We start from the raw sequence: 21916 nt of genomic DNA, 5'->3' as shown, positions 1-21916 counted from the left end.
AAATAATGGTGACCACAACCTAGCAGTGGAGGAAGATATACAACTAGGGGACGTAATGTAGATAACATAAGAGGTGGTAGCAAGTTGAGCTAGAGGAAGGGTTTTTTTGGTGGAGCTCCTATGAAATTTGGTTGAGAAGGAGTGGGGAAAAGAGCTAAAGCATATTCCAAAACTTAACACCCTATCCCATGCATGGTTTATGATTCAGTTCACTATAGTAGAGGTGTCCAATTGGGCCCTTGGAAAACATGGAGTATCGATTCCTCTATGGTGATGTTGAAGCGGTGGAATCCATTGTTTGATGGTAGTTGTGAAAAATTGGAAAGTGCCTCTATGTGGGTAAGGCTTCCAAGGTTTCCACGGCTTCCAAGGTTTCCACCACAAATCTAGTCGAAGGATGGATTTAGGGTTATTAGTGACAACATAGGGTCTTTTCCTGGAAGCTAACAAGTCATATTAAGAAATCAGGAAGATGGCTATAGAAAGGATTTTAGTTAATATGGATTTCCACGAAGGCTTATTTCTTCAATTGAACATCTGTTATCAGGATTATACTAATAAACATCCCCTCAACTATGAAGGAATACAATTGAAGTACCACAGGTGCCACAAATATGGTCATATCATGAAGAATTGTACTCTTCAATTCACAAGAAAGAAAGGGACAAGCGATTCACATTCAATAAGCCATGGGAGAGGTACAATGGAATTAAAAGGAGGCCAGTTGTACGAGAACCTCATGCAGGAACAACAGAAGAATCCTGGGGAGCCTATGCAGACGGATGGGGATAATGAACTTTTGGGTGACAACACGTCAAATTCATGGATGCATGTGTCTCATGTCGGTGACCCACCTTTCTCTAGTGCTAGATCGTCAGGTAATTACTCTCCTTCACTTCCTATATCATGTTCAATTAGCTCAATTTTGTCTTTGGATGTGGGATTCGATGCCTCTTCTCCTTCTCAACCTTTATCGTATGTCTTGCCCTCTCTAGCACCAATATATTTCCTTATCCCCCCACCCCTTCCTGGTGGCCACTCCTTGTTATCTATTCCTTCTATATCCATGCAATCATATTCTGATCCTATCCATCAATATAACCTTTGATCTAGAAATAAGAAGTGGGATGTCATTTCTTGTGTAGGGGGCCTTGGCCCTTGTATCGTGGCCTCGACTAGTAGGCACGTGACGCATCAAAAATCTCACATCTCTAAAGAAAAAATGATGGATAGCTTACATGTGGCGATGAGAGGATAGAAATATATTCTAGGCAGGGAAAATTTCAGGGGCTAATATTCACAATTGGGCTAATTTTCTATACTTTTTCAAAAACAAATTCGGCAATTTACATTTTTTCTAAAAGTAATATGCCCGAGTTTTATATTATGAAATTAGTTTACCTTAAAAATTTTGAGATCTTATATAGACTAATATAATATAATTAGAAATTTAGATATTTTACAAAAATATCATCAAACATTTCATAATTTGTCTGTTATAGATCGCTAAGATTCGCTAAGGCTTCTAAACTTTGAAATAGATATCCATCCTTCAAAATTTGCCTAATTCTAGGGGCACTTAGAAAAGTGAAATCCCTTGGAAAATCCTCCAAATTATCTTTCTCTCTTTTAATTATCAGGGTTTAGCTAACTTGTCGAAAAAGCTAGCTCTTAAGAGAATTGTCTCTTTTGAACATTTGGAGAATATTTTTCTTCAAGAGAATTTGGGTGATGGTGATAAGGTGGTTGGAGTTTTGGAGTCTCTATTTTCTGGATGGATCTTTTTGGCACCATACGGAAGAGGTGGTTATGGGGTTTTGGCCAGTGGTTTCAAACAAAAATCCATTAAATTTGTTGGCACATGGGGCTCTGAGATGGTTATGGTGGCTGATATGTTCTATATTAATTTAGGGAAGGAACTCAAGATAATAAATATTTATGGAACATTCTATAGGTTTAACTACCCATGCCTCCGTTGACTCTTTTGATCATTCACATCCCTCTATAAACCTTCCCTGTCATTCTTCTCCTCGTGGTCCAGTTTCAAACTCCCCCTCTTACCATTTTTCCATTATTAATATTAACAATGGTAACAATAATTTAATGACCAATAGTTTCTTAACTATTATAAATTCGAAGCACAATAATTATGGTTATAATAAAAATGAAATTTTGACTAATAACAAGTTGATTATAATTGATTCTTATTCTAATAATAATAGGAATGACTTGAATAATGACAAATTTGTTAATAATAATATCCATAACAATAAAAATATAAATGTAATTAATAATAATAATAATAATAATAATAATAAATTGTACCCTCATATTTTTAAAAATGTTATTAATATTTATGGTAAAAAATTTGATCCCTCTGTTTTTAACTTCCTCGATAAAGGGCTTAATTTTTCCCTTGCCGCTAATAATATTCCCACCAATGACATTATTTGTAACATCGAATTTGGTATTAGAGACCTTTCTGATAATATTAGGGAGGTTATTAGGCAAGATTATGCTATCGTTATTAGGATGGCTAAGCCTCCCAAAATAAACTTTAGCAAAAACAAATTTCTTTCCCTTAAAGCCTTAAAGGATAACCCTGACATTGTTGTCCTTAAGGTTGAAAAAGGTGGAGTTGTTATCATTCTAGATAAATCTGACCATGTTAACAAAATGGTAGACCATATTTATAATAGTGGTAGTTACATCAAACTTAATAAGAATCCAATTAAAATATTTAATAAATAAGTAACGAACGCCATTAAATCGATTAATTCCCTTAAACTTCTCTATAAAAATCTTATTGAAATCAATCCCCTCACCCCTAGAATTTATGGCCTTCCAAATAGTCATGAGGTTTGAGTCCCTGTGAGACCTATTATTAACACAATAGGTGGGTCTACTCATCTTCTCATAAAATTCTTGGCTCAAAGGATCAAACCTTTGTTGGTCGCATTGATTCCTTTGTTAAGGACTCTACTTCCTTTGTTAAGGAATGGAAGGATATTAGGATGGACCCAAGGGATTTGTTAGCAAGTTTTGATGTTGTTTTCCTTTATACCAAAATCCATATTCAATAGGTCATTGATGTGATAAATCAGATCACTGGTAATGGCACTGCCAAATTGGTTGGAATTTGCCTTACCTCTACTTTCTTCAGTTCCCAAGGCAAGTTCTATGAACAAACCTATGGGGTAGCAATGGGTTCTCCTCTTTCACCTATAGTTGCTAACTTAAATATTTTGATACTAAGGCCTTAGCCTCTGCTTAATTTCACCCTAAAAGATGGAAGATTTTTGTTGAAGATATTTGTGTCATCTATCCCCATGGTCATGAGAAATTGGATTTGTTTCTTAAACATCTTAATTCCCAATTAGACTCCATCGAATTCACGATGGAGGTTGAGGTAAGTGGGTGCCTTCCTTTCCTTGACGTCCTTCTCTCTAGAATTAATGATGGTTCTGTTTCTCACCAATTTTTTCACAAAAAAAATCACACAGAACAATATCTTCATGTTAGTTCACATCATTTTCTGGGGCAAAAATTCAGGGTTCTTAGCACTCTTGCCACTCGTGCTTTGATAATTTCTTATAAGAATCACATAGAGGTGGAAATTCCTCATCCTATAAAAGTTTTTGAAGATAATTTCAATAGCAGAACTCAAGGCCTCAAGGCTTTTCAAAGGGCCCATAAAGAATCAAGTGTTAAGCCCTCTTGTGATGATCCTATCTCTAAGGTGTAGCTCCTATTTATGCAAGGGACCATTGATATGATTTCCTATATTCTTAAAAATAATATCTTTTATGCTTCATTCAAACCCCTTAATACCATTAAAATTCTCTTAAATCTATTAAGGACCCTATAGACCCTAAAGACATGAAAGGGTTCTACTTGATCCCCTATTCTTGTGGGATTCCCTACATTGGAGAAATGAGTCACTCCATTAACCAAAGAATCCAAGAGCATGCAGTAGACATTAGGCACAACCTTCCCGTTCGTAAGCTCTAGCTGAACATGCGGAGAAATCTAAGCACTATGTCTGCATTGAGGATGCCAGAGTCATTGCAAGGGTTGATCACTTCTGCCATAGGAAGCTAAGAGAGTTTATTGAGATTGATAAGCATGCAATTAGTCTCAATAGGGATGATGTTTGGAAATTAAGTAGGAGCTGGAATCTGACCCTCTCTTCTTGATCTCTACCCCCGTGCCCGCCGTTACACCCCCCTGCCCCATCTCCCTCCCCGAACCTTTTTTAATATTATTGATTAAAAATTACATAAATCCTTTAATTATTTTATTTTATTTTAATGTCATGGTTATTTTATTGGTTATTTTATTATTTTAAATGCTTAATTTCTTAAAAATTTATATTTTATTTATTTACTAACAAGAATATTAAACTTCTTCTAAAGAATACTCTATACGATTTAACCCCTTATGAGATTATTGACTTTATTTAATTAATTCAAATAATATTGTAAATGAATTTTAATTTAATTAATTTATGTATATATAAATAAATAAGGGCTAACTTACAATAGCTAGTTTATAGCTAAATATTATTTTAATTAATTCAATAACTAATTTCTAATGACTAACTCTAGACCTTGATGCATCCTTGCTATTTATTCTTTAGGATTGATGGATTTTTTCACCTTTGTCCTAAGGAAGAAACACGTTAGTTGGTTCTAAATGTCTAACATATCCTAATAATGTGATTAATCCGAAAGGCATTCTCATTTACTTTATATACATGTTGAAGCATTCAAAAACTGTGATCCATTAACCCTGGATTAGAAGATAACCTTAGTTCCCTTTACCAGATCTACAAAATACCATGTGAAAAGCCATCATTCCCAAAACCATGTACAAAACCATTGGTAGGCCTACCCACCATCCTTAGGTCTTCATACATATTATTGGGTCCACATAAAAAAAATCTTGGGGCACTGCTTTGAAGCCCATGCAAGATGGCAAAAACACCCTAGTAAGGGGGGCTGCTACAACGAGTGCAACATCACAGCACATGCTCCCAGCCATGGAAAGATTATAACACATACCCAACATTATACCACTCCTCGTTTTCTTTCCACACAAGGGGGTCATGGGAGTGCATAGTATTTGGTTTAGGTTGCAATGCCCATTGTTTCTATGCACCAAGAAAACTTCTCAATGCTCATAGACTTTGTCAATGAATCTACAACATTATTCAAAATGTCCACCTTTACCAACAACACCTTTTTTTCTTCAACCATATCCCTCACAAGGTGATATTAAACATGAACGTGCTTTGTATTTGAATGATAAACAATTTTCTTTTCCATGAAAATTGCACTTCTATCACAATATATCCTTATAGCTCGTTTTACCAAGCTCATACTTGAACACAATCTCTCCAACCAAATTGTTGCCTCACTTGCATGAGTGGAAACCATGTATTTAGCCTCTATAGTTGAAAGTAGCACTACAAATTGTCTCTTGATTATCCAACTGACTACTCCTCCAAATAGGTTAAACACATACCCACTTGTAGATCTTCTTTAATCCATATGTATAAGCTAGTTTTCATCAACAAAACCACATATGTCTAACACTTTGTCCAACCTTAGTCTTCCTTTGTATCACAAGAATCACTACTGCCATAACAATACATGAAGACTCTCTTCACTATGACCAATGCTCCTTCCCTAGTTTTTGGCATAAACCTGCTCAATACTCCCACTGCATGTGCAATGTTTGGTCTAGTATAGACCATTGCATACATCACGCTACAAACTACACTCACATATGGAACATGGGACATATACTATTCCTCTTCTTATATCTTCTTATATCTTGGGACATTGTTCAACACATAACTTTACACGTGAGAAAATAGGAAATGTCACTTATTTACTATCTTGCATATTAAATCTACGCAATATTGCTTTGACATACTTCCTCAAGGCCCTCCGATAAACAATAGGAGTGACGAATGCAATATTGCTTTGACATACTTCCTCAAGGCCCTCCAATAAACAATAGGAGTCACGCATGGTTGAAGTCAGAATGAACCAGACTAAACAAGAACACAATGCTGCAGTAAGAAAAAGAAAAGAAAAGGGGAGACAAATTGTGTTTCCTCAAGGCCTCCCACGAAACGATAGGAGTCCATCAAAGCCAATAGTTAGTGATGACGTATGGCTGGAGGCATTGAGATTCAGATTGAACCAGGTTAAACAAGAACACAATGCTGCAGTAAGAAAAAAAAGAAAAAAAGAAAAGAAAAGGGGAGACAAATTGTGTTTCCTCAAGGCCTCCCAAGAAACGATAGGAGTCCATCAAAGCCAATAGTTAGTGATGACGTATGGCTGGAGGCATTGAGATTCAGATTGAACCAGGTTAAACAAGAACACAATGCTGCAGTAGAGGAATCTGAAGAAAAAAAAGAATGGCGGAGACAAATACTTGAAGCCTTGGAAAAGGTGCGATATGAGAGATCTGTAGCAAAGTGCATTTTAGACGGTAAAGGGTCTTACGGCGAAGAAGTCGTAAATTTGATCGTTGAGGAACTTCATGGTGTCAAAAACAATGACGGGATCATTACATTTGCACAGAAAATGCCAGGAAGGATGGTTGATGGTGACAGATGGAAAAGGACAGATGTAGGGTTGAAAACCGGTGATATCTCACGCTCATATGAGGCCAAGGAACCCCGAAAAATTACGTGCAGAAACCATGACGATGAAAACCGCCATCAGCGCAGTGTCTCAAAGCCCTGTAATAACGGCGAGCAGCTTATAAGCCGCCCTTCCAAAGAGAAATACAGTTATCTGCCACACTTTCACGAGGAACTCGGGAGTTTTACGGCTGGCTGTTTTGGGAACAGTGAGGAGGTCGAAGGATTTTTAGTTCGCGGAAGGGAGAAGCTGCAAGAGATCCGTCGCGAATTGAGCTCTCATTCCCGCCCTCGTAGTCCAGAAAGAATCCATGAGAATGAAAATATTGTTAATGATCAATCACTTTCATCCCTGCGTGCTTGTGGTGGAAACAACGAAATCCATGAGAAGGTAGGTCTCGTTATTCATGACTCAATTTTATTACCCCGATGTCCAAACGAAATCGATGAGAATGGAGTTACTGTCAATTTCGATGGAGTTTCATCCCTCGCAGGAGAATCGGGTTGTGACAGCTGCTCGGTTTGTGATAGCTGCTGTTATTCTCCAGACATAATCTCTGAGAAAGAACGTAATGGTGGCTCAGTTTGATGCCCGGCCTATAACCCTCCTCCTGAGAAGAAAATGTTATGCAGTTTGTGGGGTGTTGACATTTATGAAGAAGACGTTGAGAATAGTCCGGAGGACGTGAAGCCCTCGAAGGAATTGCTTGGTTCAACGGCTGATCAGGATGTATAAACAGTCCGAATTAAATTTGTAATGAACATAATTGATTTATTTCTTGAATTGAGTTCAACCACATATTTTTTCCGTGAAACTATAGGTGTGAGATCGCTGAATAATTGAGTTTGATTTGATATTGATGTTCTTGAATTTGAATTTCGTGTTATACTTAAACATATGTTAATATCGCAAAATGGATAGATAATGAGTAGGCCAGCAATTATATTGCAAACATTTACACCGCAAGAAGCCACTTAATTTGCTATACTGTGCATAAACTACTGACATTTAAGAATATTAAAATACACCAAAAAAAAAAAATTTTAAAAAATATGCATATCTTTAACTCTTTTATTTTCACGAATACACCCATAATCAAAACTCTCCCTTAAATTTCGAAATTTCTTTATTCAAAATATGTTGGACGATACTCGTCTAACATCATTTGGCGAATAACCGGCATTAGCTAATTGTGGCAACCCTTATCCCGATTGCAGATTCGTTGAACCTGAACCGGCATTAGCTAATTGTGGCAACCCTTATCCCGATTGCAGATTCGTTGAACCTGTTGACATACTGTTCGGTCCCACCATCTCTGTTGGCGTTTATATTGACGGACGTTTGGATTAATGCGAAACTGTTTTATGGCCGAAAATCTCAACTGTACCTCGTAGCTGGTTACGGGTCATATCATATATGTCCTTGGTCCTTGCCCCCATTTAGTGCGGAGCTCGAGGCATGGTATGAACTACAATGCGTCGTGGGTCCATTAGGAAGGCACACATCACACATATAACCTGCACAAATCCAAATCCCGGTTGCACCAAATTATTTACGACATCAATAATTTTTCACGCAGCCGACCCAGGTTGGAAATGGTAGTTTCCTCGCTTTTAATGTTGAGTGAACGTATAACGCGGGTTAAGTTTTATCTAAAGAAGTGAAGAATTCTCTGGATGTTTAAAAGTGGTCGGAATTCAAGTAAAAATATTTTAAATTTTTTTGTAAAGGTAATATTTGAATTGTGTTTTTGATGGTGGAAATGGATTCAGCACCATCAAAAACGTCTAGGGCACCTAAAATTTTGAAGTTTAAAACTATCACTTGGATCTACAAAAATCTTTACCTAATTTTCTCTAAATATCACTCAAATTTCCATAACTTTCCGTGCAACTACTTTGCCTCGTTAAACTACACAGTTAACTTTCAACAAAAATGAATTTGAAATCTCATTATAATGTGAGCCTGTCCAACCGGAAAAATAAAGCAGTTGTCTATAATGCGACTTTTTGGATGCCTTTCCGGTGAGTTTTTCCGGCAGCAATTTATTGGAATCGCAAGTTTGATAGCTAGTTTCTGCACAATCAAAACGTCCCAGGGGTTTTCGAAGGTGCTGAATCCAAATATGCAGTTAAAAAACCATCCAAATATGCAGTTAAAAAACCATTTTAACAGCAACAAATCAAGATTTAACCTCAATTTCTTCCGCCAGATTCCGTTACCAGAATCTCCAAAAAATCACATTATAAACAACTCCAAAAATAGATAAAACACACATAAAAATATTTAAGTGATGTATTTTTGAACGAAATGTATTTGAAATCTCATTGTAATGTGAGCCTGTCCATCCGGAAAAATAAATAGAACACACTCAAAAATATTTAAGTTATGTATTTTTTATATTTTATTTATTCGTTTTTGCTGTTTTTTTAACGAAATGTATTAATGGTATCAAACAAAAAACCTCTTTGCAAATGAGAAAATTAATAAAATTAATTTTAATATAAAATTAATAAAAAGAAATATATAAATATACACATGGAAAACAATATGTATATACAAATAAACAAATGAGTGAAGTAAAAAAATTACAAATTAGTAAATAAAATGTATTCCCAACATAATGGTAATGGTTGTGATAGTTTTGTTTTTTAAATAAAAATAGTATAGTTTGTTATATATATATATATAAATGATAACGTTGCTTTTATTTAATTAAAAAAAGTATAGTTTATTATATATGGAGTTTGTTAGACCGAAAAACTCACTCATTTTTTTTTTAAATTTCACTAAAGATAACTCGGTTATATATATAGATGTTATAAATTTAAATAATAGTTATTATTAAATATAGATAAAATATTTAAATATTTATATCTATAAAGGTATATTGATTTAGTGAAAATTAATATATTTAGAAAAAGTATAGTTAAATAAATTTTATTTTTTAAAGATTATTTTAGTATGTTTGTGGCATTTACGAAATAATTGTATTTAATGTAATAGTGTTAAATGAATTTGATTGAAGTTATGGATTCTCCATCATTTTTTGTGATATTTATATATATAGTTAAAGTAATTTGATTGGAGTTATGGATTCTCCATCATTTTTTGTGGTATATATATATATATATATATATATATATATATATATATATAAAGTCATAAATTAATTATATTATTTTAATTATTATAGATAAAAAAAATAAAATTTTATGGTATTATAATAATAATAATTATGTTACTATGAAATAATTATTTGGTTATACATATATATAAGACATAAAGATACATCATTAAATAAAATATTGAAAGATATATGAGTAAGTAAAATATAGAAACAAAAATAAAGAAAAAATAATACCTTACTTATAAGGTGAATTGGTACATTCCTATTGATCTCTTGCAATATTTTTGCAATTGCTAATTTTCTTTCTATATTTTCTAGGGTATCATTCATATGTTTCATGAGACATTTTCATTGCTAATTTTCTTTCTATATTTTCTAGGGTACCATTTATATGTTTTCATGACACATTTGCTATAATTGATAATGTTTTTGTGTTTTATTTATTTAACTAATAATGTTTTTGTATGAGATTCGTTAAGATATAATTTAATATAGTGGGAGATTTCATTAATTAGTAATGTCTTTGTATAAGATTTGTTAAGATATAATTTAGTGAAATGGTTTTAACAACTTAACTAGAGATTACCAACACACGAGAGTATTTTTCCAAGGATTGTAGCTATGAAATTATGAAAATTTACAACTTCATGAATATGAGTAACTTTATGTGAATATAAAGGTTTATTATTACATTTTAGATATGATGAGGTTTATATAATTAAGGAGTGGAGGATAAAGGAATTTGGAATCTTAATTGCAACCGCAAAGAAATATAGATATCACCCATAAATGGTTATAATTTGTGGGCAAAGACATTTTAGTAATTATTTTATGTACTATTTTTCTTTTATACTTCTCCTCATTATAAGATCTTTCGATAAGGTTAATGAAAGTAACAACCTAGTGATCATGGCATAATTTGCAAACACAATTCTAGTTTATATGAATGACGGGTTCAAATGTAAAATGGATTTGACATGATTGTTGAACCTAATGTTAGAAAATAGAGAGAGATGAGATAGCGATCACACAACACCAAACACACTTTGATATATTTATTGATAATAACCGTTATACATATATAGGACATAAATCACTAACTTTGACACATCTAGATCCCGACTAAAACTCATACAAAGGGAACAACAACTTCTAGATTGACTTTTGGGAACTCACAATGACAACTTACAACAACACATGGAAGCATTACTTCTAATACCCCCTTAAAGTTTACATGGCAAACATTGAAAACACATATCACAACAACAAGGATAATCTATGTCATACTGGTCTTCATTAACACTCACATCCACTTTGGAATCTCGGAAACACTACTCTCTCACCACCACATCTTCGAGTTGTCATTTAACCTCCATTTAAAAAACATAACTGCCTCTGACTATCATTGATAAACATTGCAATATCCCATAATATTGACACCTTGACTCATCATGGCTTCCGCGATAGGAGTCATCAAGTAATGAAGCATCTTATGGACCAACCACCACCTGTCAGATAATTTCGCTTTCGGTTATCCTTTAGTTGCTAGGATGGAGGTCTGGATATTGAATGTGTTCAAAAGTTGATCAAACAACTTGACTTTACTAACACACAATAATTATGTTTCAAACACTGAAGCTTCCAGTTTAAGAACCACCAACCTTTTTTAGAACCAGAATTGAAAAAAATAGAAAATTACTCCATATCACACCACAAACATATAAACAAACACATATAAAAAGAACTTAAGTCTCTTGGAAATTCGTCAGTGAAAGTTCAACCTTCTGCAACGTAGCTGATGTACATCATGTCGATCAGAACAACATTTATCGATCTCAGAATCCATCCATGGCATTATTTTGGCATGATGAGCTCTTGTAATTGCCGAAAGGATTGGTCAACGTAGAAGGTCCCTCGCTTGGCCATGTCCGGGGCATTCGTACACCTGCAAAACTTCATCTCTATTGTATAATAATAATCACCTCGTTAAGCCTCACAGCTTCCTCACGATCTTGTTGGCATGTGTATGCACTTATTAAAAACCCCTTCATTTTTGTTACTCGTGTTTCTCATTCCAGCGCTCATATACCAGATCAAATGCTTTATCCATAGAGAACGAGAATCCATTTTCAGTGGCTGGCCTTTTGCATTTTTCTGAGCAACAACCTCCCGAAGGTGAGTAGAAGACGACCTTTGTCTCAGTGGAAAGTTTTGTTTCCATACCTTTTGATCTCACTACGACATAGAAAACACCTCCTCGCCCGTCTCCATCAAGAAAAACTGCCTCTACCTCAAATCTGTGGCTATCAACAAGATTTTACGTTACTCCCTGTGTCACATGCAATGATAGGCAGCGCATTAAGAAGAACAATAGACACCAAAACAACCTCAACGCTTAGCAGAATTACAGCTTGAGAAATAGCTAGAAGGCAGCGATCTGGACTCTGGTGGAAGATTGGCCCAATTCTCGTTCATCTTGTAGAACAATGATATGATGAGACGCCACTTTAATGACATCGGTTGCAGCCACAACGTTCCCTTGAAGAATTGACCATGGGATTCATGTTGAAACCTGCTTATATTTCTCTCGGCTGTTGAGGATGATCTTTGCATAGCGGAAGCCCAAAAATTTATTACGTCACACTGATCTATGAAAAATAGTGGAATTTCAGTTCACATTCGTCGCAACCTCCAAATGGAACAAACGTGTTGGAATGAGGACCAACTCCTTCGAATCTAGATGGATCAGGCCACCGTTACAGACGCTTCTATTGTCTAAGTTTTTATAATCTACGAGGAAATACAACAAGAAGTATTCTTTTTCTACAACAAGAAGTATTCTTTTTCTAGCCTGAGATCCAATTTCGCTCAAACACACATTGAACAGATTTACAAACAAAAATAAAATAAAATTTACTCACACAAGACAATATATCAAACACTCTCTTACACTATCTATTTACATAGAAATAATCTCAAGGCTTTCTCACATTTTCTGGCCCTTCTGTGAAGGAGTTAAGCCATTACTTGCTATGATACCATGTTAAAAAATAGAGAGATATCAGATAGTGATTATACACAACAAACATACTTTGATATCTTTATTGATCACAACAGTTACACATATATAGGACATAAATCACTCACTTTGACACATCTAGATCATGACTACAACTCATACATAGGGATAACAACTTCTTGATTGATTCTTGGGAACTCACAATGACATCTTACAACAACACATGGAAACATTACTTCAAATACCTAACTCCTAATTAGTAGTTATTGGATTGTCTTGCTTTGAGGATGTTACATCTTGAAGATGAAAAGAATGGTGATAAAAGCCTCACTATGGACATTAAGAAAATACCTGAGATATAAAGTAACATAAAATCACATAATATTCTAAATTGGTCGATGTAAAATGTGAAAGTAAAGAAGACACTACCCATTTAGGCAAGATGTTGAGATGATCAATAAATCATCGTGTATATTCCATTGGAGTAATTCATCACAATAGATCTAATAAAATATTGAAACCTTTATTGTGAATGTTAATTCCTTTTAGATCTTAGATTATTTATTTATTGTTTGTGTGCTTAAAGATAAATTAGTTGATATGCGAGCTATATAGAATGACAAGAAATACACACACCAACCAAAATAGGCACACATTTTTCCCTTGGAAACTCTTATGAGAGAAAAACTAGTTAGAAGGTGAGTTTGTTTTGCTCTCTATTCTCTAGTATGAAAAAACATGTAGATACAAAGAAAGAGGTACTCTCTATTGAGTTACCTAAGACATATGGCTTTTAAAGTTGCTAAAATATCTTAACCCCCTTTGTTTTTCTCTATAACTTCCCACACCTAGTTGCTTTGCTAAAATATGAAAAAACAAAACAATAACATTGTGTGGAACCCCTACTCCTCCGAGTCTCCTAGTATTCAACATAACCCAATAACTAACTCTGGGTAAGGCTTGACTCCCTCAAACATCAACTAGAGTTACAATTTTGGACCTTCTAGTGTCTTTTTGAAATTCCATACATGGCTAGCCCCATCAAGAGGGGATTGAAAGTGAGGCTTCTTTTTTTTGAGGCCCTATTAGTCAAGCATGTAAAAGCTAGCCTAAGAAACAATGATGCTGTCTTCTCACCTTGTATCTGAGAGGGGGAATTGATTATCAACTACAAGTTTCTAAGAACCTAAGCCATAACCTAAGCAACAGTGAAAACTAGAGCCTCAATCCTGAACCAGATTCAAAGGTGTGATCAGAGTCTAAGTTACAAGCATGATTAAGTTTACAGTCATCTTCAAATCAGTATTTAAATCACTTCCTCCAACAAAAGCTTTCAACTTCTAACCAAATTTGGAACTATTCTAGGAACCGCACTTAGCATTTCAGAGAAGGTTGTCAGCCTTAAACCATTGTTGGTTGAGACCTCAATGGTCTCCTTTTGATAAAGATAGGCAGCACTTCCTCTAAGACTTCATCTTATAGCCAAATTTGGAATTGTTCCAGTAACTGCATCAAGCATTCCAAGTTGATACCTTAATTGTCTCCCTTTTTAAAACATTAAGGATCACTTCCTCTAGCAGAAGAATTCAACTTCTGGCCAGGTTTGGAATTGTTCTAGGAACTACACTAAACATTCCAGTGTTGGTGGTCATCCTTAAGCCACCACTGGTTGAGACCTTGAGTTCTCCCACCTTGTACCATCATCTTAGAGAGCACATTTGGCCTCTTTTCTATCATGCATTGTTGTATCTTTGTATTATATCTCTCTTCTTAGACTCATATATACCCCTTCAGATTAGGGGGGTAATGTTGGACACTTAATCTGCTAAGGGTTTTGAGTATGGACTATGAAGAGTCATTGGCGTCCATGGGACCACTTGGTATATGAAAACCAAGGGTAATAAGATATTGTATAAATGTATATCATTGTAAATAAATGAATTCACACTTATCTTTCATATATGGTTGCATAGTCCAACAATTTCCATAATATATTTCCAAATAGGTAAAAATATTATTAGTATATAAATGGGTGAATACCTATAGGGATTTAAACCTTGTATCTCGCAATTTACATAACACTTCATAACACGCGATAACTCCCCGTGGACTTTTTTCAAAGATATATTAATTTATTATCAATTTAGAAGAAAAAAAATGACTTTTTATTAATATTGTCAAATTTAGATATATAAACTGTTTTTATATAATTGAATTTTTCTATCTGTTTATATATAAAATAACTTATTATAATATGTATTATTATTACCATAGTATAATAATAATAATAATTTAATCTAATTTGTATTCAATACTATTCAACACATCTCAACAACGTTCATCTGTATACCAACAAAATGATTCCATCGATCTATGTCAAATACCATGCAATCTTTATTAACATGTAAACACTACCCATATTAAAAAAAACAACAAATATGATCATGTAATGGCTATTAGTAAAATACATATCAACCTCCCTGAATATTTAAGGATGAACGCTTTGAGAACATATTGACTATGTCTCCCAAAGACACGGATGTGCGCCTCCCTCGTCTAGACTACTTTTTGTTGCATAAAAGAAGCATCATCCACCATCAAACGATGGAAATTTTTGAAATTCCTCGTCGCCAATTCCAAATTTAAAATGTCCCCAAGTATAGTGGTTTGAATGGCCTCCATAATTTTCTGCCAGAACAGAATGTTGTCATTCCACATGGTCGAAAGCATGATTTTGAACTATGTTGTTACAAAATATGCAAACAAAAAAGATGCATGATCACTACTACATGTAGGTGGTTTTAAGACAATATTTAAGATAATATTTGAGTCAATTGTCTTAACTTAAGACAAAAAGAAACTCAAATATTGTCTTAAATATTGTCTCTAAGAGGGTGTCTTAAAATATAATGTCTCAAAATTTGTCTCTATAAAGACAATATAGAACACATATTATTATTGTCTCTATAAAGACAATTTGATTTGTCTCTCTAGAGACAATTTCATTTGTGTCTCTTTAGAGACAATTACATTTTTGTCTTTTTAGAGACAATTCCATAATTCAAACTATTGTCTCTCTAGAGACAATATAAAAAATTATTTAAAAAAAAATAAATGTCCATAATTCAAACTATTGTCTCTCTAGAGACAATAAAAAAAATTATTTAAAAAAAAATAAATGTCCATAATTCAAACTATTGTCTCTCTAGAGACAATATAAAAAATTATTTAAAAAAAAATAAATGTCCATAATTCAAACTATTGTCTCTCTAGAGACAATATAAAAAATTATTTAAAAAAAAATAAATGTCCATAATTCAAACTATTGTCTCTCTAGAGACAATAAAATAAATTATTTAAAAAAAATAAATCTACTCAAACTATTGTCTCGGATTTGCTCTTGCCAAAAATTATTTAAAAAAAAAAAAATTTGCTCAAACTATTGTCTCGGATTTGCTCCTGCCAATCTATCTGTGTATCCATCTCTATCTACCTATCCATCCATCCATCCATTCAACTATATGCATGTCTGGATATACATATGTAAGCCTGCAGATCTATGTTTTATAGTGTGTGCTCTCCTAAAATTTGGGATATGCGTGCACATTGCATTTATAGGGTGTGCCTTGGGAAGTATGTATCCATTTTGACTTTTTCTCCATCTCATTTGCAAGGAGAAAAGATATATTGAACTGGTTAACACTAAATAACAAGGACTTGACAATCACTGTACAATAAATAAACCATGCTCATCCTGATTCAGGGACCAAATAAATTCCTTGGTCCATTAAATCAGAGAAACATACACCAGAGAAAATTCAGGAAAACAAAAATATTCGATAATACAAAAAATTACAAGCTACACAGGCAGCATCCTCAAAACTGCCAGCGCAAAATATTCGATAATACAAAAAATTTCATCCTGATTCAGGGACCAAATAAATTCCCTGGTCCATTAAATCAGAGAAACATACACCAGAGAAAATTCAGGAAAACAAAAATATTCGATAATACAAAAAATTACAAGCTACACAGGCAGCATCCTCAAAACTGCCAGCGCAAAATATTCGATAATACAAAAAATTACAAGCTACACAGGCAACATCCTCAAAACTGCCAGCACTCTAGTTGCACCTCTGCTTCAGTTAGGTCTTTCTGAGCTTTCTTCCTACGATAAAATATTGGGCAGTCACGACTGCAGTAAGGATAGGACATCAATGTAAGTATAAAAGAGATAGTAATTGTAAAAATAAAAAAAACATCCTATTAATTAAAAAAAAATACATTATCACACAAATGTTACAAAATACATCCATAATGTAAATTTAAATCATGTTATGAAAATATAATACTATGTAATACTTGAAATATAGCATTCAAAAACCTTGTGCAAAGAACATCTTGGTGCAGAGAGCCTTGGCACCGCTGACATTGTGTCCATAGTTTACCAAAGAGAATTTCTAATTCCCTCACTGACATTGATCAAATATTAGTGTCATATGATAGAAAATCTAGGTGAGAACAATAGACACAAGGCCTACTTTAAATTCTCCAAATAAAGAGTAATGGTATTAGAATACCAGCTTACCATTTGCAACTGTTTTCTGATACAATTTTGCTTCTCTTCCTTTACAATGTGAACAAAGTGTCTGATCTTCTTTGCTGCCATGGCAACATGAAATCAGGTAACATCATGAATTTCAGTATGAAGCAACCTAACTAGACATTCTTATTATAAGAAAGCTAGACAGTTTCTTACAAGGAGAGCAGGCATGGAATCATGCAACCTCATAGAATTTTCCACATCAAAAAGATGAACCCTAGTAGCTTTCTAAAGCGCCAAACTGAAATAATAGTTACTCTCAATTATGCACTACTATAAGCAAGGAAACCACATGCAGGACACCCTCTACTTGTATTAACTAAATACCTGATACGTGTTTTACAACCAATACAACTGAGTTGTTTCTTGACAAATTTCATAATTCCACTATTTGAAGGAGTTGATATGGAAACTGATCGTGTGTGACTACCATGAAGAAGCTCCTTGCTTGCATTCTTCAAAATGGGCTCAAATATTCTCAACAGCGGCTACAGAGCAAAAACAGGCACTAATAAAAAACACTTAGCTGGAAAGAATTACTATCTATCAAGATATATTTGAAACATAGGTGAAATTTTCAAAAAGAGCATAAACAACAAGTGATGATGCTTTGGTCTTTCACCTTGCTTAGTTGATTCTCCAGATAATATTGTGGATCAATAGGGATGTTATTCTCCAGTACGTAAATTGGATCCTCAGATTTCTCATATGCCTGAGCCCAAGTAAACACATTAGTCATTATATCCATAATCCCTCTGTAAATTATGCCTCCAAATAAAACATAACAAAATAATTAAAATAATCATTTTTTAGTGCAATATCAAGACTTATGCTGAGCACAAAAGGGGTTAATCATTGTCTAGGCACCTTTTGCAGCCTTTATGATGACATATGGAACACGATCACCCACAGTTGGAGTAGTTGCAGCATCCCTCTGTAAACCAGGGGCAACTTGGCTTTAAAACACAACAAAATAATTAAAATAACCATTTTTTAGTGCAATATCGAGACTTATGCTTAGCACAGAAGGGGTTAATTATTACCTTGGCACCTTTTGCAGCCTTTATGATGACATATGGAACATGATCACCCACAGTTGGAGCAGTTGCAACATCCCTCTGTAAACCAGGGGCAACTTGGCTTTAAAACATGACATCAATTTAAAAAATCCAACAATGGATTCATTGCCAATAAAAAGCAAAATATTAAAAGAGTCTTTAGATGCACTACAGTAATAAAAAGAGAGAGATAGGATTGAAATACAACCAAAAGGCATTGCACCATTCATTATACTTTTTCTGAGAAGTTATTTCCAGTATTTACCTTCCGCATGCGCTCAGCTAGTTCCACGTGTGCTGCCTTGATTGCATAGTCATCTCCAATCTTTGTCAGACCCTGACTCAACAAAGAGATTTTTAGCACAAGAAAACAACAATGCCCTTAAGAATATGCTGATAGCCTTGATAAAGGATATGACCTGCAAACATCTGTTTTTGCCGCAGCTAAACAGTAATCAATTTTTCTCAGCATGAGATTAAAAATGCAGATATATTATATATTGTCATGTTTTTATTCTCTTCAATTGTATAAGAGCCTCCCTTGACACTTCTTCCTCCCATTGCTAGCAGTAAATATTGACTGAATCCCTTCCAAGTACAGAATGTAGGGAGAAGAAACATGACAGACTTAAAAATGAAACTTCCATGGCATGCCCCAACTAGGTATATAGTATATACTTCTAACACTTGAAACTAGGAATATGTAATAAGTGACTTTCTCGCAATGTAAATCTCCTCTTCCCCCTATCGTATTTTATCCATTTCAAAAGTAACAAATGGTCAAACAAATTTGGTCATAAACATGCAGAAGGATTCATTATTCTCACCTTAGTTATCACCAAAAGTGACAAATCCATTTTGTTCATTAACAAGTCAGAAATAGTGTTCTTGACATACTGCATTGCATGAGGTATGTCACGATCAATGAGTATTTTGTGAAGGCACTCTGTAACAAAGTTCTTCACCAGCAGGCAATTGTCCCTTCGCACTGTTTCAATGCCTGTAGATATGGAATATTTAAAAGATCAGGAATATTTAATAATTAAGAAGGTATCAAATAAATTATTTTTCTAAGAGCAATTTGAGCCTTACAAACACTAAGGCCTGTCTTTGAAACAAAAAGATTAGGTTTTTCACCTTTAGTATCCATTTTTTCATAAGCATCTGGCTTTGTCCACAACAACCCAGCATATCTTTTCTTGCTGATCAACAAGAATGGGTAGTATATTTTTTCAAATTCTAGTTTAATAGGCTGCATAAAAGCATATGTTAAATAACACACTGATTAGATGCCAAAGATGCACCAAATAGATGCAGATAAGCCACAGGAAAGCATAACTGATCATCTTGTCCTATGCATATTTACAAAGATCTCATGGAAGTGGAATGTCAAAAGAAGATTAGTTTTAAAAAGAAAGGTGATATTAAAACATTCATCCCTACAAAAACATCATTAACAACTCTAGAGGCTTCACATATATTTAAAATTCTTGACACTGTACCTTTGTAAATGTACCACTAATATAATCTGAGGCTTCCCTCCCTAGCGTCATGGCCTCTTCTATATTTGGTACACCAAACTGTATCATAACTGAATCTATATCTCCATATACAACCTAGATTCAAATATAAAAATATAATATCAAGATTTACAGTAGAAATCTTGGTTAGGATCAGATCACCCATTATGATTTCAAGAACTTGGACTATCACCAATACAACAAGTGTACTTCCTGTCATTACTGATCCAGTTCAAAGGTTACAAATGCCTTTAGTTGCTAAATAATAGCCTACCTCAGCATTGTACTAGTAACCACCAACTATTGTGAACCTTTCTTCAGCTAGCCTCTTTGTATGCTCTATCATTTGACGGCCTGACAGGTGGAAAAAAAAATGAGATGATTAATGATATGAAATTTTAAAACATTACGTAAAATTGATATTGTTTGATGGAACAGAGAATGTGTCAAAAGATCAAACTGGACTTGTAATCAAAATATAATAAGAGGGCCTAAGCATATCATCTTAGTTGTACAAGTACACATGACTAATTAATGCAATTCAAGAACTCGATCTTATTTGTACAAGATTTTCAATTACAGTTCATACCCAAAACATTATGCCAGGAGGAAGAAAAGAATTACATGGATATAATTGATGCCCAAAAATAATCAATGTGAATGGCTGATACATGCAGATATAGAATAAGAGAGGACTGCAAGCATCTCTATCTTGTAAGTAAAAGAAGCACCAATAACATTACAAATAGGAAAAACAAGGGAAGAATCAAGGTGTCCATGGATTTAATGTTTTTTTTCCATGGAAGAACTATGAAATTACCATAGCTCATCACACTCGACGAAATCTCCAAACAGGGCAATTGCCCAACAGTGGCACTAGTAAACCCATAAACTGAATTCACACTTATCTGCAAGTGCACACAGTCAAAACTATTTTATGCGTTTCACCAGCATACCTAGTTTTACTTTTATTCCATGTCCAAGACATAATTAATACAGACTTGACAAAGTTGTAATTACCTTCAAAGCCAATTGTCGGCCATCCAAGACAGCCTTTTCAAAAGGATCTTTAGCCTCCTAAACAAGATTATGGGAAGTTAAAAACTGAGATGCTAAGTGGAAAAAATACAAGCATGTAACATGAACATAGGAAGCACTTACTTCACCACCTTTAGGTCTGCCTTGGCTCTTTTCCTGGCAGCCAGTAACTCTTCTAGGATCTCTGGTAATATGCCCTAGGAAACAGGAAAAAGAGCATTCAATTTAGCATCATCGAAAATGGTCAGCATATGATGGTTAAAAAGTAAATAATGAAATAAGTATCAGCATAGTGTTTGACATGCAAAGACATTAAGGTCTTAGCATCCTACTTTACTTTTAATCCTTTCTAGTAGCATAGCTTCTGGTGCCTATGTTAGTGTTACAACGGTACAACTGTGCATTATACAGCTGGGATGACTAGGATAGTGTATTGGGATCTCATCCACATAGCAATTTGACTGCTAAAGTCTACCATACATGTTAGGGAACCTATCTACTTTTTGTACATTGATGAATCAACCAAATCTGAATCTGAATCTACTGAAAACTTCAAAATATGTATCATAAAAGTAGCCTAGGGTTTATTGTCCATTATCCGAAACTTCTTCAGAATCTCAATTGCTTACTTACCCGTGTTCGAGGACCAGCTCACCTCAACTCAACCAAACCTCCAAGACCAAGAAATAATACATGTCAACTTCACTTGCCAGTTTCTTATTGCACCACTGGATAGAGTTTTTTAAACTAACTGTTAGGATCAGGTAATCTACATACAACACAAATATAAGCATATCAAATTTATCATAATCAAACAAATAATAAAATTTAGGACCTGCAACGGTCTTAGTGATGCCCATAATCTGTAAGTACTCATAAATCCATG

At 34.2% G+C, this 21916-nt stretch overlaps 1 protein-coding gene across 1 annotated transcript; it reads right to left on the bottom strand.

Moving 5' to 3' along the window:
* Positions 1-16918: 16918 nt before the first annotated feature.
* Positions 16919-21221, bottom strand: LOC149217304 (DNA polymerase delta catalytic subunit-like). Its single transcript, XM_089391344.1, has 13 exons — positions 21162-21221; positions 20813-20900; positions 20267-20346; positions 19975-20088; positions 19610-19724; positions 19300-19472; positions 18738-18809; positions 18458-18532; positions 18037-18126; positions 17742-17902; positions 17400-17473; positions 17196-17283; positions 16919-17006 (listed from the first exon to the last, which is right to left on the bottom strand). The coding sequence occupies exons 4-13, from the start codon at positions 20059-20061 to the stop codon at positions 16919-16921; spliced, it is 1023 nt and encodes a 340-aa protein (XP_089247470.1). The 5' UTR covers positions 20062-20088; positions 20267-20346; positions 20813-20900; positions 21162-21221.
* Positions 21222-21916: the final 695 nt, after the last annotated feature.

Source organism: Pinus tabuliformis, chromosome 1_1 (assembly GCF_031772625.1).
Source record: "Pinus tabuliformis cultivar Carrire ecotype Pingquan chromosome 1_1, CPIR1, whole genome shotgun sequence".
Classification (NCBI taxonomy): Eukaryota; Viridiplantae; Streptophyta; class Pinopsida; order Pinales; family Pinaceae; genus Pinus; species Pinus tabuliformis.
This window is presented reverse-complemented; position numbering and strand designations above follow the sequence as displayed.

Excerpts from the sequence above, each read along its gene's own strand:
- LOC149217304 (XM_089391344.1), bottom strand. The coding sequence starts at position 20,061 with ATGATACAGTTTGGTGTACCAAATATAGAAGAGGCCATGACGCTAGGG. Across the intron at positions 19,725-19,974 it reads TTAGTGGTACATTTACAAAG|CCTATTAAACTAGAATTTGA; the intron begins GTACAGTGTCAA and ends GCTTTTATGCAG. Across the intron at positions 17,284-17,399 it reads TCAGAAAACAGTTGCAAATG|TGAGGGAATTAGAAATTCTC; the intron begins GTAAGCTGGTAT and ends GATCAATGTCAG.